The sequence below is a fragment of the Mustela putorius genome, unplaced genomic scaffold, assembly GCF_011764305.1.
Source record: "Mustela putorius furo isolate JIRA1106 unplaced genomic scaffold, ASM1176430v1.1 tig00003845_pilon_pilon_pilon, whole genome shotgun sequence".
Classification (NCBI taxonomy): Eukaryota; Metazoa; Chordata; class Mammalia; order Carnivora; family Mustelidae; genus Mustela; species Mustela putorius.
This window is the reverse complement of record NW_025421998.1, coordinates 79,486,028-79,501,442: the sequence shown is the minus strand read 5'-3', so window position 1 is coordinate 79,501,442 and position 15,415 is coordinate 79,486,028. Positions and strand designations below refer to the sequence as shown.

The window sequence follows — 15,415 nt, the reverse complement described above, 5'->3', positions numbered from 1 at the left end:
GCAATGAGAATGCTCTTGGGTTTTTTGGAGGGTAAGAGAGAGCAAGAGAGGGCAGGGGGAGACTCCTAAGCAGGTCCCGTGCCCAGAGCGAGCCCCCACGCCGGGGCTCAATCTCACGACCTTAGATGACAACCTGAGTCGAAATCAAGAATCGGTGGCTTAACCCCCGGAGCTCCCTAGGCACCCCAGCAATGAGAATGTTAAGACCCTAGATACATCTGTTGGAAACAGGTGAAGCAGGTGACAGCCAATGTACTGCAGTGTAGGAGATCCACTAGACCCGACGTCCCTCTGCCGTTTCTGAGCAACTTCCAGTTAAAAGCTCGCCCCTCCTCCCCACTTCGAGTTATTAAGAGACTGTCCCAGTTTAGATACAAATAATTCTGGGAGATGTAATATCTTTTTCTCTTATCAGTAAGTAAAATCTTTTTAAAAGACGTATTTAGGATAGACAGGGCGCGCTTTCGCACGCATGCTCGCACGCAGACGCACGCACGCACGCACGCACGCACGCACGTGCACGAGTGAGGGGTAGGGGAGGGTCAGAGGGACAAACTTCAAGCAGGCGCCGCGCGGATGCAGGGCTGATTCAGAGCTCCCGCGCAGGAACGTGAGATAAGCAATGACCTGAGCTGAATCCAAGGGTCAGGCGCTCCACCCACTGAGGCACCCAGGCGTCCCAATAAGTAAAATATTAGTAAGAAACAGAGAAGGACGAGGGCTACTCCCTGCGAATGGAGGTAAATACAGATTCATTCGTTCATTCATTCATTCGCTCGTTCGGCTCGTGCGCTCGGGCTGTAGGGAAGGTGCACTGTTGCCTTACACTGTGGACAGCGGGACAAAGTCAGACTTGGTTCTCACTCGTGGAATTTATAGTCTAGGGAAGAAGCCTGTTGTGTCTTCTATGAAGAGAGACTCAAGAGTCCTGGTCTTTGCCAGGAAAGGCAGGAGGAGATGGGGGGCCACGTGGAACATCCTGGGGAGCAAGCGGGCAGAATCCAGAAAGCATCAAAGGCCAAGGCGAGGAAAAGAGCTCCCGCAGGAGGACGAAGACTAGCTCTGCCTACTTCATTCGGAGGCAGGCAAGCCGTCACTGTGGTGAGATTTCACGGTTTCCCCCGCTAAGTAGAGTCTGTTGACAAATGCCTTCCTCTGAATTGCCCACCTGCCCCTGGCAGCTCTAATTAGAGTGAATGACCTCATCCTAGCTGGTGTCATTGCAGAGGAAAACATCAATAAGTGAAATGAACTAAGACATATGTGTCCTCATTTATCTTCTTGCTCCTATTGCATTTTTGGTGGGAAAAAAAAAAGCATTAGAATAATGAATCTCTTCCATCATAATCTGTTTTCCTTTTGTTTGACTCAGAAAACATGTTGATGAGAGATATTAGTCTTTCATCATGAAAATAATATCACATATAGGCCACAACTTAAAATAATGTTAAAAATAAAAACTTACGTGCCATTTAAACTGTTTTGGAACTACGAATATATTTACTTCCTGTAGCAATAATAAGGCAAGTCACGGGGAATCCCTCCCAACCTAACCCGTGAAGACATTCTTAATCAATAAATGGCTGAAATAATGAAAACTAATAAGGCACACAATATTTGTGTAACGTAACTAAGTAAAATAAAACTTTAATAACTTACATAGCAAAAAATAAATATATATCTACATATCTTCAAAAATAATGCTTAAGAAAACCAAACTTCAGTGGAAGAGTTAGGGAATTAGAGACTTTTGTTTACATTATAGGCACTTTTGAACACTTTATAGTTTGCTGGCACTTTTCCTTTTTATTCTAAATTTCTGTCACTTTCTTTCTTTCTCTGGTATATGTGTTTTGCTCATGTAATTGTCTTATTATCAGCACTGATTTATCTTGTGACTCATAAGACATACAAGTAGAGAAGAGACATTTTTCTGAGGTTTCTTGGTAAGGATTGCAGGTCGAAAGAGGAGATAGAGGAAAGAGGATGTGTATTGATTTGTGAGAAACAAAATGTCTGAAGAATATTACCTGCGCTGTAAATGGCATAAGGTTGTAGGACAGTTGAGCGCAGTGGAACTGAGATGTGCTCTCTGGTTCCCCGGGCTTCCTCCTTTCCCCCCGGGGCCCCAGTGGCCAGGACAATCCTGAGCTGGAGAAAGGTGACACCAACTTTGGAGGGTGGGCAGAGAGGGAATCTGACTGCAAAATACCCTTAATAAGCATCAGATGATCACAATTAGATAGTTAGCACTCAGCAAGTAACTGTGTGACAACTCTAATACATCAAAGTACTACAAGGAAGGGCCAGATGGCTGATGGGGAAGAAAAGCCCTGGCGGGACCTAAAGTGATACTTGTTTGGCCATCTAAGGATATTCTATAATAAAGACAAAGAGGGGGCGCCTGGGTGGCTCAGTGGGTTAAGCCACTGCCTTCGGCTCAGGTCATGATCTCAGGGTCCTGGGATCGAGTCCCGCATCGGGCTCTCTGCTCAGCAGGGGCCTGCTTCCTTCCCTTCCCCTCTCTCTGCCTGCCTCTCTGCCTGCTGTGATCTCTCTCTGTCAAATAAATAAATAAAAATCTTAAAAAAAAAAAATAAAGACAAAGAGGATGGCATAGGGCTAAGAAAAATAAAAATGACATCGCACAGAAAAATCCAAAATGGCATATTTTTCTCTTACCTCTCCTTTTATAAGTTAATGGACTGTAAATAGCAAATTTCAAAGTAGCCTATAGAATCAAGAAGAAAACTGGGAAGGTGTCATGGATGATCCATTTACCTATAGAACCTAAAAATACTTGACACAGGCTCCACAAAGAAGGTCCGGGAGAAGGTAACCCAAGAAAATATGTGGAGACATAAGTAAACACCTTCAGAAAATTTCCTTCGTGAGATTTTTGTCTTCTCCTGATATTATCATTTAGCTTAAAAAAAAAATACGATTTCCAGATGTTCTAATTCTATTTTGGCTCTGATAACTCAGTGACCAACTTCCTTTCCCACACTTCAGATATTGCTAGAGTAGAGAAAACACATGTACCACTTTGAAATGCATGTAAATGCTTAATGCTCTGTTACAAGCATTAAAGAAAAACAGAAGCAAATAAAGCAAAAAGAAATCAAACCAGTGATAATCATGACTTAGTTGTTCCTTAAGTGAATTGAGAATAGCAGGTAGAAAATAATTCTACATTTGCAATGTGAGATAGTATATAAACTCTGGAAAAGTGTGTGTGTGTGTGTTTTGCAGAAATCAGATATCTATAGAACTATCTAGAGAAACAACAGCACATATGTGGATGTCATTGCAAATACCCCCTGTTATATGCCTTTAAACATAATAGAGATCACATTAATAGTGGTGATACAACCATAGAAACTGCTCAGGATAAGAGTTCTGGTTTACTTCTAAGAAGCACAACTTTATTGTGACAAATTCCAAAGTCATAGGAAATGTTGTCTCTGGTCATTTGTAATTAAACTCATCTCACTTTTGCAAGCAGACATGCCAGTTTTTACTGGTCAACAAAAATAGCAGGAAAACACCGACTGAGAAGAAACTGATAAATGTTACCTTGAGATTTACCATCATTCCTTGTGTCATAGGTGGAAACCCCACTGTAGGTGCCCAGGGTTGCATCTATGTGATTAGAATCTGCTGGTGCCTCACTGTTCGGATGTGAACCTGGTGTCTTTCTTTTGAACCCCTTCTCCCTCTTTCTTCTGGCTACTTACTGCACATGCAACCCTACCTACAAGTGGACCCTTCCTAGAGAATATTCTGCTAATACTGGCACTTCTGGCCTCACAAAGCTCCAAGGTTGGATCCCTCCTTGTTAGTTGGTGCTGAAGGATCTTTCACATTTGACCTCTTTGTAGGATTAAAAAACCAAAATCATAGGGGAGATGAGATGAGTGTTAGGGGAGGAGCTCAGGGAATAGAAGGAGATGAGGTCACCTAACTTCAATACATAGTGGTTTCCAATATATACTTATTAAATACTTCTTTGTCTCAAACTACAAAAGTTCTAGGGAAAAAAAGGTCATTTACCGATCAGAAGGGGTGTCTCTCCTTTGTCATTTTTGGTGTTTGGCCACACTCCCTTCTCTAGTAAAGTTCTTACATTTTCTACCAGACCAGCTTTGACTGCCAGTGTCAAGGGTGTTTCTCCATCCGAGGTCTTGAACTCCCAGAGTGTCTGGTAGGATGCTGAGATGTGAAAATATTGCATTGAGTTCAAAATCTTTGCTTAAAGGATATCACAGAGATAAGAATAATCCAGCATTACTTTGCATTGCACAAAGTCAAACAATGAAAAGAAAGATAAAAAAGACATGATTTAAACTTTATCAAATGACAGTGTGTATAAATAGATGAGCATGGACTTGACAGCTAGAAAAACCAAAATCTGTGTTTCAGGGGATTGGTTTTCTTTTTAATGGATTGCAAGTTCTTATTTTTTGATAAATTGTAACATAACTCCTCAATCCTTTGTATTGTTATTGAAATTGCACCTGAAATTGGTTTTTCTCCAATGAAATCTGTGAATGGGGGAGTGAAAATGTATTTGAATACTGTCAGAATATGTTAGAAAATACCACGCTTAGGGCATCGAGGTGGCTCAGTGAGTTAAGCCTCTGCCTTTGCCTCAGGTCATGATCTCAGGGTCTTGGGTCAAGCCCTGCATCGGGCTCCCTGCTCAGCACAGAGCCTGCTCCCCCCCCCACAACCCCACTGCCCCTGCCTGCCTCTCTGCCTACTTGTGACCTCTCTCCCTCTGTCAAATAAATAAATAAAATCTTTTTTAAAAAAGAAAGAAAATAACCATGCTTAATATTAATACCATGTTAACATGCTTAACATTACCTTCTGTATCTATTTGTCTATCTGCTTAGCTATTTTTTTCTGGCTGGCTGGCTGGACAGTTAATTATCAAGTAGCTATGACTGTCTCTATCCTAGAGCATAGAATGAGGGAGCAACATTGAAGGTTATTGGAAGATAGGGCACTCACAAGACATTTTAAAAGTTGTCAAGGTGTGACAAATACTGTGCTACATCAGAATTATCAAAATTATTATTAATATTAACTCTGGGTCCATTTAACATGATATTTACTAATGTTTACATTAGGAAAAAATAATGTAATATAAGCACAAAATGTTGTAAATATACTTGTTGTATGATAATGATTTTTTGGAAATTGTTAAGAGATACTTCCAGATGAAAAATTAAAATTCCCAAAAGCAAAAACTTTATATTCAAATCAATTAATTCATGATATATATAAACTTTTATTACTTTTAGGTTATAACCACATCTTTAAGCCAACTTCTGTTACTTTCTTAGAAGGATGCAAAGGGTGAATCCTGAACCTCACAAAATGTGCTAATTCCTTTTTTTTTTTTTTTTAGAGAGGGTGTGGATGAGGGAGTTAGGGGGACAGGGGGAGACGGAGAGAGGAATCTTAAGCAGGCTCCATGCCCAGTGCAGAGCCCGACATGGGGCTCAGTCTCACAACCTTGAGATCTTGACTTGAGCCAAAATCAAGAGTCCGACACTTAACTGACCTAGCTATCCAGGCGTCCCATAAAATGTACCAATTTTTATACTCTGAGTATAAAATATAGATATTCTCTTTTTCATATTCCAAATAATCTTTTATTCTACTTTTTCTTTTTGCTAGTTATGTTTGTTGGGAACACTCAAAACGTCTACATTTTTGCTTCAGTTTGGTCAAAGGGATTTTATGTTCTCTTACCATCCAGAACAACTTCAAGTATTTGTTGAATGGGTTGAACCACAGCCTCGTGCAATGGAAACCATCCTTTTTCGTCAGCTTCATCCAATGCATATTTATATTTCACATATTCCTGGAGCTCAAGAATGTGACCTAGATTAAACACATGGGCTTGTAACACATCTCTGTCTCAAAAAGCGAAAGCTCCAACCTGTCCCATCGTAGACACTATACCCACTTACCTTGTTTTATGGCTTCCACAAGTTTTCTGTTTTGATCACTCAGTGGTACAGATCTACCAGAGAAAGAAAAATAAGCCATATTTATCCAAGAGGTGTTGTCAAAAAACCCAAACACTTAACTTATATTGAGTTTCTGTACATAATTTTAATAATCGAGATCTATAAGAAATGTACACAACTAGTTTTATCTATTTAAAAAATGTAAGTGTCTAAGAATCACAGTATATTTATGACACACTAGACAGGCACATAAGTACAGATGACAGAATTCAAGAGTGTAGCACCATCTCTGAAATTAGTTCTAAGCAATGAAAATGGAGTCAAGAATTGTAGTCTGAATCAGAAGAGTTGGGTTCAGGCTTCATGATTTTGTGACCCTGGGGAAGCCAGCTGGCCTCTCTGGGTGGTGATTTCTTCATCTCTAAAATGATGGGACTAAATAGAAAGGTCTCTAAATAGAAAGTTCTTAAAATTTTAAAAACCCTATGCTCAATAAAGCTTATTGCTTTGAACTTAATATGCTTAGTTGATCCACACTGATGTTAGAGCCTTTAATCAACTGATGTACAAGTGAAAACGGGCTGAGCATTTACTGAACAAACTCCTAGTTGTTGGCCTAATAGGTCGTGGTTTCAAACCTCATGGCAAATCTCGGGTGTTTGTGTTTATTCAAAGGAAACAAGGTATTTCATAACAAATTGATTCAACTCTATTAAACAGAAACATCTGCTGGCATTCTAGGGTTGTGAAAGCATTCGTAGGAACTCTGTTGGAGATGAGCAAAAAGTTACCCAATTTAAAGGTACTACGTCCATTTTTAAGAACCTCAAAAGCAATAGTTTTATGGCACAGAATCTATTCAAAAGCACTACTAAATTTCAGAATATAGGATTCTAAATGCTACAATAGAATGTAAACTAACATTTGTTTTTGTTGGAAGTATAACGTGTGTTGTTCAGGACAGAAATCTACATTTTCTGTTTCAGACTCTGTAACTCCTGCTTGGAAGCCTGCTTCCCCCTCTCTGTCTATGCCTGTCTTTCTGCCTACTTATGATCTCTCTCTCTCTTTGTCAAATAAATAAATAAAATCTTAAAAAAAATATTCAGAGCAGACCTCTGTATAGACTTATCTATATTTTATTTTTATAAGCCATACTTGCAGATTTGTTCAAATTACTTATTGTCCTTTTAGATTTTATATTAATTTAAAAAAATAGGCAGTCTTATACAAACAAAGTCAACTAAGAATTTCCCATTTAGGTTATTTCCATCTTCCACAGAAGGTGGGGGTTTGTGGAAGATCGTATTGTTGAAACCTATGCCCAGTGGTCCTTGCAAAGCCACTGAATTTCCTGCCAGGAAAGAAGAGTAAGCATATTCCTAGAGGAAGACCCAGGAAGTGTCTTTCCTTTTATCTGACAACAAAATGAATGTCAAAAAGAAATTTTGTTGAGAAGAGTCAACTTGAATGTTACCTTTCAGAATAAAACACAGACTTGCTGGCTTCAATGGCTTCTTGAATACTGAGCTGAATATCATAACTTGTAAGATGGTCTTCATCAAGGTCATCATTAGTATCCATGACTGGATAGAATTTTTGAAAGAAGCAGTTTCTTATTATCAGCAAAGACACAGAACAGTACATACAGTTAATGTGAACAATGCACAATGAAAAACTAAAATGCATTCATCTTTCCCCATTTAGCAAACATCAAAGCAGTGAACTTTTTAATTCATATTATATATGAAGCCCATCCTAACTTTTGAAAGCTTTGATTACCTGCCCTTTAAGTGTCTGCTTTTTCTAATTTGGGGCTTTTTTTTTTCTTTTTTCCCATTAATGACTGTAGTTAGGCTTATAAGAACTCATTTTCCCATGCTTCTGACTTATACTAATTTCAGCCCACCAGTTTTGTGAATCACTGCTCTACAGAGCCCATTAGAAGTTTAAAACTTAAACCGGGAAGAAATAAGATGGAGACAGGAATAGAGAACAGTGAGCCTTTTACATTCCTAACTTTTAATTCTGCATTTGCTGTGTTTGCTAATTTGCTAATTGATTCCTTTCCTCACACCAGTAATGGTTTGCGTGGGCTGCTTTGACATGCAGTTACTCTGTTTGTGTTCAACATCTTCTAAGACTCTCTGCTCTTTGAGGGAAGGGCTCTACTTCATGCATCTTTGCACCCCTTACGACTCTAGAAGCTGTGTGGCCCAGAGAACTTCTCAATGAACATTTGTTGAATTAAAATAGAACAGAAAGTCACAAATGCAGTGGCCTAGCCTTGCGCTCAAGAAATTTAACAGAACAAACAGAGAAGATATGAACGAAACATTAAACAGAAGGAATTGAGAACTGGGGTACATGGGAGGCTCATTCAGTTAAGTTTCCAACTCTTGATCTCAGCTCAGGTCTCAATTTTGGGGTCATGAGTTCTTAGGGTCATGAGTTCAAGCCCCACATTGAGCTCTATGTCTAGTGTGGAGCCTACTTAAAAAAAAAAAAAAAAGGGCACTTTGAATTTCAAGCAGTGTTCTTGCTGAGAAACTACTGTCTAGTTTCATGTATTAAGTGAACAAGTTTCAAAATTCCAGAACTTTAAAATACAAGAGAGGATTAATGTGATTTAAAAAAACCAACAAACAACTATAAGCACATGGAGAATCTCCTTATTGACTGGGTCTGTTGGGTGAGATAGACCACATAGTCCAGTGCTCAGGAAAATCCACCTCTGTGGACTTGTGCTGGCTGTGGAAAGATCCTTTCTGACACATTGGCAAAGGCACATCCTTAATGCAGTTAGGGATGCTGTAACTGCTACTATAGGGGTAAGTTTGGTAAAGACCAACTTCATTAAGAGAGGTTTTGTTGTGGAACCTGCCAGCAGGTAAATTAACCTGGAAAACAATAAGAATAAAAATGAGATTGTACTTTCCAAGAAGAACCAAAAACCAAAGTGGCTCCTGGGCTGATTTACATAATTTATTGATGGCTCTTTCAGCTCTCTAACACACTCACTTATTTCAACAGAGCCAACAGAAATAGTGGTGCACACTGTGCACTACACATGTGTTCTTGGCCGAGGAAATCCAGCCAAATCTCCCCTTAACAAGTTGTACAATCTGGTAGAGTGCTGCACATGCCCCAAGGAAGCAACATCTTCTCATTTGCACCCAAGTGCTATGGTCTGTGCAATTCCTGAACTGACTTGAGCATTTTTCAACAAAACAAAGTTAAAAAGATGTCTAATCGTTTAGTGTTTTGGGTAACAAATGAGGAGAGATACCTTTTAGCAGCTAGTCTTCCAATCTTATCCCAAGGTGGCAGGGTTTTAGTCTTTGGTTGCTCTCCCTCAGAAAAGAGAAGAATACTGTGGCATTGATGTTCATGATGCTTCTCGATCTGAACCCTCACCTGGTTATTGTTTGGTCCCATTTTTTGTTTTCTGGCTGGTCTGACAGGGAAAGTTGTAAGGTCTGATGGTCTCAAAGCATCGTTTGAACAATTGAAATAAGGACCATCTTAACTCCATCCCCATCTCTCTTCTAGAGAGTCTCCATTTCTTCCCCTGCATAGCTCTGTCCATTAGCATCCACTTTTCTGAAGAAAAACACAAAAACGTAGACTATTTCTCATTGGCTTATGTCTTCCAAATATCAAATTAAAGGAGTGTCTATTATTGGATCAGTTGCTCTCTCTTATTTAGAAAGGAAATTTATGGGGCGCCTGGTCATTAAGCATCTGCCTTCGGCTCAGGTCATGATCCCAGGGTCCTGAGACTGAGCCCCACATTGGGCTCCCTACTCAGCGGAGCCTGCTTCTCTCTCTCCCACTCCCCCTGGTTGTGTTCCCTCCCTCATTACCTCCCTCTCTATCAAATAAGTAAATCTTAGAAAGGAAATTTAGTAAGTATAGAAATCAAAATAATCCTGTAACTAGGTTTAATGATCCATATGATTGTTTTTGATTAATTGTACTTTAAGAGCCAAAGTGTATGACCTCTTTGAAATTTTAGATAGTGGTGTGTCTTTCCAAGAAGAAAAAAACAAAAACAGTTTTCTGTGGGCAATTTTCAAAACACAGTTGATACTTGCTTTACTGCCTCTCATTGTTCAAGTTTAGCTAAGCTCAAATTTTAAGGACAGTTCTACACATGCTAATAGCCAGGGTGACTGAACTGTGGCCAGCCTGCACATGAATTTGATGGCATGGTTTTGATTGTATTTTCATTGTTCTGTACCAGTGCCCTCCTATCATCTTGGAACAGAAAAGAGAGAATAGTGGTAATGTTGGGGGACTGCCCCCAACAGGGGGCAGACTGAGGAAAGCGCATTTCATCACACCATAAGATCTCAGTCTACTCAAAAAGCCAACATGTGTCCTAAGGGTCTTATTCACCAAATAGATTCAAGTAGTTGTTTGTTTTTATTAATTGTTCATTGGTTTATTTCCTATATCCCAGCCCCCCCCAGAATATAAATCAGTAAGAGCAGAGTATTAGTCTGTATCTCCAGTGTCTAGAGAAGCGCCATCTCAAGGTCCATGGTCCCTAAATGTGTGTTGAATGAATGAGTGAGTGAATGAATGAATGAGGTAATGAAAACCCCACTAAGATAAGCAGGGGCCCTGCTTTATTCATCCAACTAACTGTGGTACTGAGGTATGGAGCCTTTCTTCCAATGAAACAGGTATGGTGGCCCACTCTGCTTGGCTTCCTTTTTCTCATTTCTGTGCTCTCATATCTTATCCCTCTACCTTCACCAGCCCCTCCAGACCTTCCACACTCAGGGCCCACACCGCCTCAGGCCTGGGTCAAGAAGTTCCTCCTGTGGAGGCCTTGCTACAATGTTCCAGTTCCCCACTTGGCCTTCCTTCTCTGGGAACATCTGTTCTATGATATTTTTCCATTATCTGAATTTACACTCCTTTTGTATTTGCCCGGCCAGTTCCTCACACATTGGTGTTTTGGGTTCTCACTTAGATGATTAGTTTCCCGAAGGAAGTATCCTACTTTCTTTTTCTTTTCTGTCTTTCTCTATACTTTCACCACTAGTCAACTGGGAGCAAGTGGCTGTTCTCAGGAGAAAGAAGCTGTTGACTCCTTACTTGCAGACAAGCCCCAAGTCCTTCAGACAGCACAATTAGATCATGAAGTTTAGCCTGTGGCATTGCCTCCTGCCTTTCTCGCTGGTATCACTGTGGTGATAGGGGGATTGCATGGCCCTGGGATTAGTAATGGGATCCAGAGCCTTTTTACCTATTTATTTATTTATTTTAAAGATTTTATTTATTTATTTGAGAGAGAGACGGTGAGAAAGAGCATGAGCGAGGAGAAGGTCAGAGGGAGAAGCAGACTCCCCATGGAGCTGGGAGCCTGATGTGGGACTCGATCCCAGCACTCGGGGATCATGACCTGAGCCGAAGGCAGTCGTCCAACCAACTGAGCCACCCAGGCGTCCTCCTTTTTACCTATTTAAATCATCAGCTCAGCTCTAACCCTCCTTGAAATTTGGACTTCCAGTACCATAGACTCCTTAGAGAACTGAGTTGATCTGTGGAAAGTTTTGTTTCTGGTTTTTTAGATGTCATTTTAACTACAACCCAGTAGAAAGTTATCTAAGACTTTTAACTCTTTTGTATCCCTAACAACAACCAGACAGAAATAGTGAGGAAACTCTTAGCAGGTGAAACACCCCTACCTAACACAAGCTTTCTCCCAACTTTTCACTCAAAGCTTGGGATGAAATGAAGATCTGTGTGCAGGGCCATTAAAGCGTCAGACAGACAATCAAAGAGCATCATTGGAATGAACCCAGAGACATTGAGATGCAATGAGAAGAGCAAGAGGAGGGGCACCTGGGTGGTTCAGTGGTTTAAAGCCTCTGCCTTAAGCTCAGGCCATGATCTCAGGGTCCTGGGATGGAGCCACGCATTGGGCTCTCTGCTCATTGGGGAGCCTGCTTCTCTACCTGCTTGTGATCTCTGTCTGTCAAATAAGTAAAAAAAAAAAAAAAAAAAAAAAAAGAGGAAGAGGAGAGTTGTTTATCTATATCTCAAATTTAAAATTAAAATGACCGGGACTCAATTCCAACTGAAGGCTGGCAGTAATCTGTTGCCAGCCTTCATGTAAAAATGTTTAATAAAGCACCAATCAGGAATTTGAGAAAAGGCCAAATAATATTGTGACCTCCTTTAAGACCTACTCACAGGGGCTCCACTTCTCAGTCTAGAGAAATTAACTGACCCTTTTTTTTTTTTAATTTTATTTATTTATTTGACAGAGATCACAAGCAGGCAGAGAGGTAGGCAGAGAGAGAGGAGGAAGCAGGCTCCCTGCCGAGCAGAGAGCCCGACGCAGGGCTCGATCCCAGAACCCTGGGATCATGACCCAAGCCGAAGGCAGAGGCTTTAACCCACTGAGCCACCCAAGCGCCCCCCCCTTTCTTTCTTTTTTTTTTTTTAATATTTTATTTATTTATTTGATGGAAAGAGAGATTACAAATAGACAGGCAAGCAGAGAGAGGAGGAAGCAGGCTCCCGGGTGAGCAGAGAGCCCAATATGGGGCTCCATCCCAGGACCCTGAGATCATGACCTGAGCCAAAGGCAGAGGCTTAACCCACTGAGCCACCCAGGTGCCCCTAACTGACCCTTTCTAAATAATGGTTTTGCCAGTCTTATTCTGGAGAAGACCACTAGTGAGGTTTATTTGTTACTGATATTCAGCGGCTGACAAAATAACTAGAACAATTATGCTGGACAATTAACCTTTTCATTTAAAGCATGGTTTAACCACTGATAGATGAATGGATGAAGAAGAATGGATAGAGGAATGGATATATATCATGGAGTATTACACAGCCATCAAAAGGATGAGATCATGCCATTTGCCACAACATGAATGGACCTAGAGCATATTACGCTAAGTGAAATCAGTCAGACTGAGAAGGACAAATACCATGATTTCATTCAAATGTGGAATCTAAAATAACAAATGAGTAAACACAATAGAAACAGGATCAGGTCTATAAATACAGAGAGCGAACTGATGGTCACCAAAGGGAGAAGTGGGGAGAGAGATACAGGCTTCCAGTTAGGGATGAATAAGTCATGGGAATAAAAGGCACAGCGTAGGGAATGAGAGTGTGGTGTTGTGTGGTGACAGATGGGAGCTACACTCGCAGGGAGCACAGCATAACATAGGGAGTTGTTGAATTGCTGTGTTGTGCACCTGGAACTGAGGTAATGCTGTGGGCCAACTATACGCAAAAGAAATTTATACATAAAGAAAAATAAAGGGCTGGGTAACCTTCCTTAAGGTCAAGAACACATTTGATGAAAGCAATGGATTCTCACCCAAGAAGGACGCATACCCACCCAAAATTCTCGTAAAATTTTGGGGAATTCACGGATCCTCAGAAAGCCCTGTCACATACCCCAGTAAAAACCCACTGAATTAAGGATTTCTTTCTTTTTTTTTTTTTTAAGATTTTATTTATTTATTTGACAGAGAGAGTTCACAGTAGACAGAGAGGCAGGCAGAGAGAGAGAGAGAGGGAAACAGGCTCCCCGCTGAGCAGAGATCCCGATGCGGGACTCGATCCCAGGATCCTGAGATCATGACCTGAGCTGAAGGCAGCGGCTTAACCCACTGAGCCACCCAGGCGCCCTGAATTAAGGATTTCTGAATGTTAAAGGTATTATCCAGATATCAGTAATTGGTAGTTTATTTTACAGGTGGGCTAAGTAAAACCATAGGTATAGGTAATGGGAAAAGGGTAAGTTAGGTGGTCATGTAAGTTTTGGAGTGTCTTTGGTAATAATAAGAAAAAAAAGCCCAGTGATTATGAACCCACTTTGCATACATTGCTGTGCTTTAAACGCCCCAGTTTTACTTTGTCGGTATTATAGATTCGTTTTGCATAAGTTGAAACTGTGGCATTGAGAGGTCAGGAGACCCAGCCACTGTCCCAGAACTACTATGTAGAGCCTGGAGAGAGCACAGGTACCTTCATTTTTAAGGTCTTTCCAAAGCAGCAGGAAAACAATGCACAGTCTGTGCCCCGTTAAAGAAAACACTTTGATTCTGCTCTTAACAGCCAGCTCGAAATGACAATAACTTCTATAAATAAATACTAGCTTCCAGGGACACATAAATCTTTCTCTTTGGTGCCCTGCCATAAGGCTTTGTGTTCCATAGGGTGGTCTGCGGTGTCCTAAACTTACCTTCATTCTGTACCTTGAATCTGGGAGTCCAAACATTACTGTCTTTACAAAAAGGACCCACATACCAGTGGGGGCCTGACTGAAGTGGTCAGGAGGTTGGGGTGATGTTGCAAGAGATGATGCCAGAGCGAACGTGGGTCCATGACGCCTGTCTGCGTCGGGCTCTCTCAACTCCCTCCAGCCCGTATTCCCTGCTAGCGCTGCCCTGTTGACGAGTCCGTGGGTCCTAAATGGGGCCGGCCTTCACAGTTCCCAGAGTGTCCAGTCACTTCCATGCAAGGAAGGCCTTTGTGTCCAGAAATATCACACGGCCCCCGGCACCTGTCACCCCAGTGTCACTTCGTTGCATCAGTGAGAGATAATGTTCTTTATGGCTCATTGTTCCATGTTCTAGTGTCCCTTTGAAAATGCCAGCCATGCTCTACGGGTTCCCAGGGCAGACCTAGGATCTCTGGGGATAGTTAGTGAGGGTGGTTTGGGGCAGAGCAGAGGGCAGAGGGTCTAAGACCGAATCGAGTGGAAGGTGCTAAGGGGGAATAAGAGAAGGGGCAAACAGTAAAACTTAGATTTCTTCACAGGATTGTACACAGCCCCGACCCAAACCCAGAGGTTCTGCTGTGTGGAATGGGGCACCGTCATACCCTGAGGCAATTATCTCTTACCTTGAAACTGCTACGGTTTCGGAGTGATGCGTTCACTTCCTGGAGGTCCCAGAGAGGATCGTCAGCATTTCTCCTGTCAGAGGAATAGCGGTAGTGAAAGAGGATTTCTATGTTTTGTTTTTGTTAAGAAAATACAGTTATTGTATCCAAAGCAAAGTTTGTTCTTGCTTTCCTGCATTTTGACCCTTGATATGTGTCATTTTAAAGGCATATCAAAGTCAATATGAATAGAACTTTGTCATCACTTTGGTTTTTACTCAGTGGCAACACACTTCTGCTCTTTCAGAATCCTGTGGCACAAAATGGCAAGTCAGACCAATGGCTTCACTGGACTAATTTCGCTGAATCAACCAGTCAATCAAGAGATTTCTGAGAGTGCAAAAATGCTGTCAGAATTGGGGGTCTAGCCCACAGACACAGGTAACTTTTATTTATAAGTATTGTCACAGCAACTCCCTCCACATGGTGTAATTCTATAAATGACAGGGAGAACTAGGCCAGTTCTCCTTCCCCAGTAGAACAACTTACTCTGCTGATAAGTT

At 41.2% G+C, this 15,415-nt stretch overlaps 1 protein-coding gene across 4 annotated transcripts in view; it reads right to left on the bottom strand.

Annotated features, from left to right (window-relative positions):
* The window catches only part of ASB15 (ankyrin repeat and SOCS box containing 15), a 31,615-nt gene that overhangs the window by 11,477 nt on the left and 4,723 nt on the right, over positions 1-15,415 (bottom strand). For 2 of the 4 annotated variants that reach the window (XM_013050821.2, XM_013050832.2), the window contains exons 2-6: positions 14,874-14,946; positions 7,462-7,570; positions 5,985-6,037; positions 5,764-5,895; positions 4,054-4,212 (exon numbers count right to left, since the gene is read on the bottom strand). In XM_013050821.2, the coding sequence (XP_012906275.1) occupies positions 4,054-4,212; positions 5,764-5,895; positions 5,985-6,037; positions 7,462-7,568 (451 nt within the window). In that variant the 5' untranslated portion in view covers positions 7,569-7,570; positions 14,874-14,946. Of the gene's footprint in view, positions 1-4,053; positions 4,213-5,763; positions 5,896-5,984; positions 6,038-7,461; positions 7,600-14,873; positions 14,947-15,415 lie in introns of all 4 variants that reach the window. The other 2 variants (XM_004741869.3, XM_013050829.2) reach the window with 2 other exon arrangements.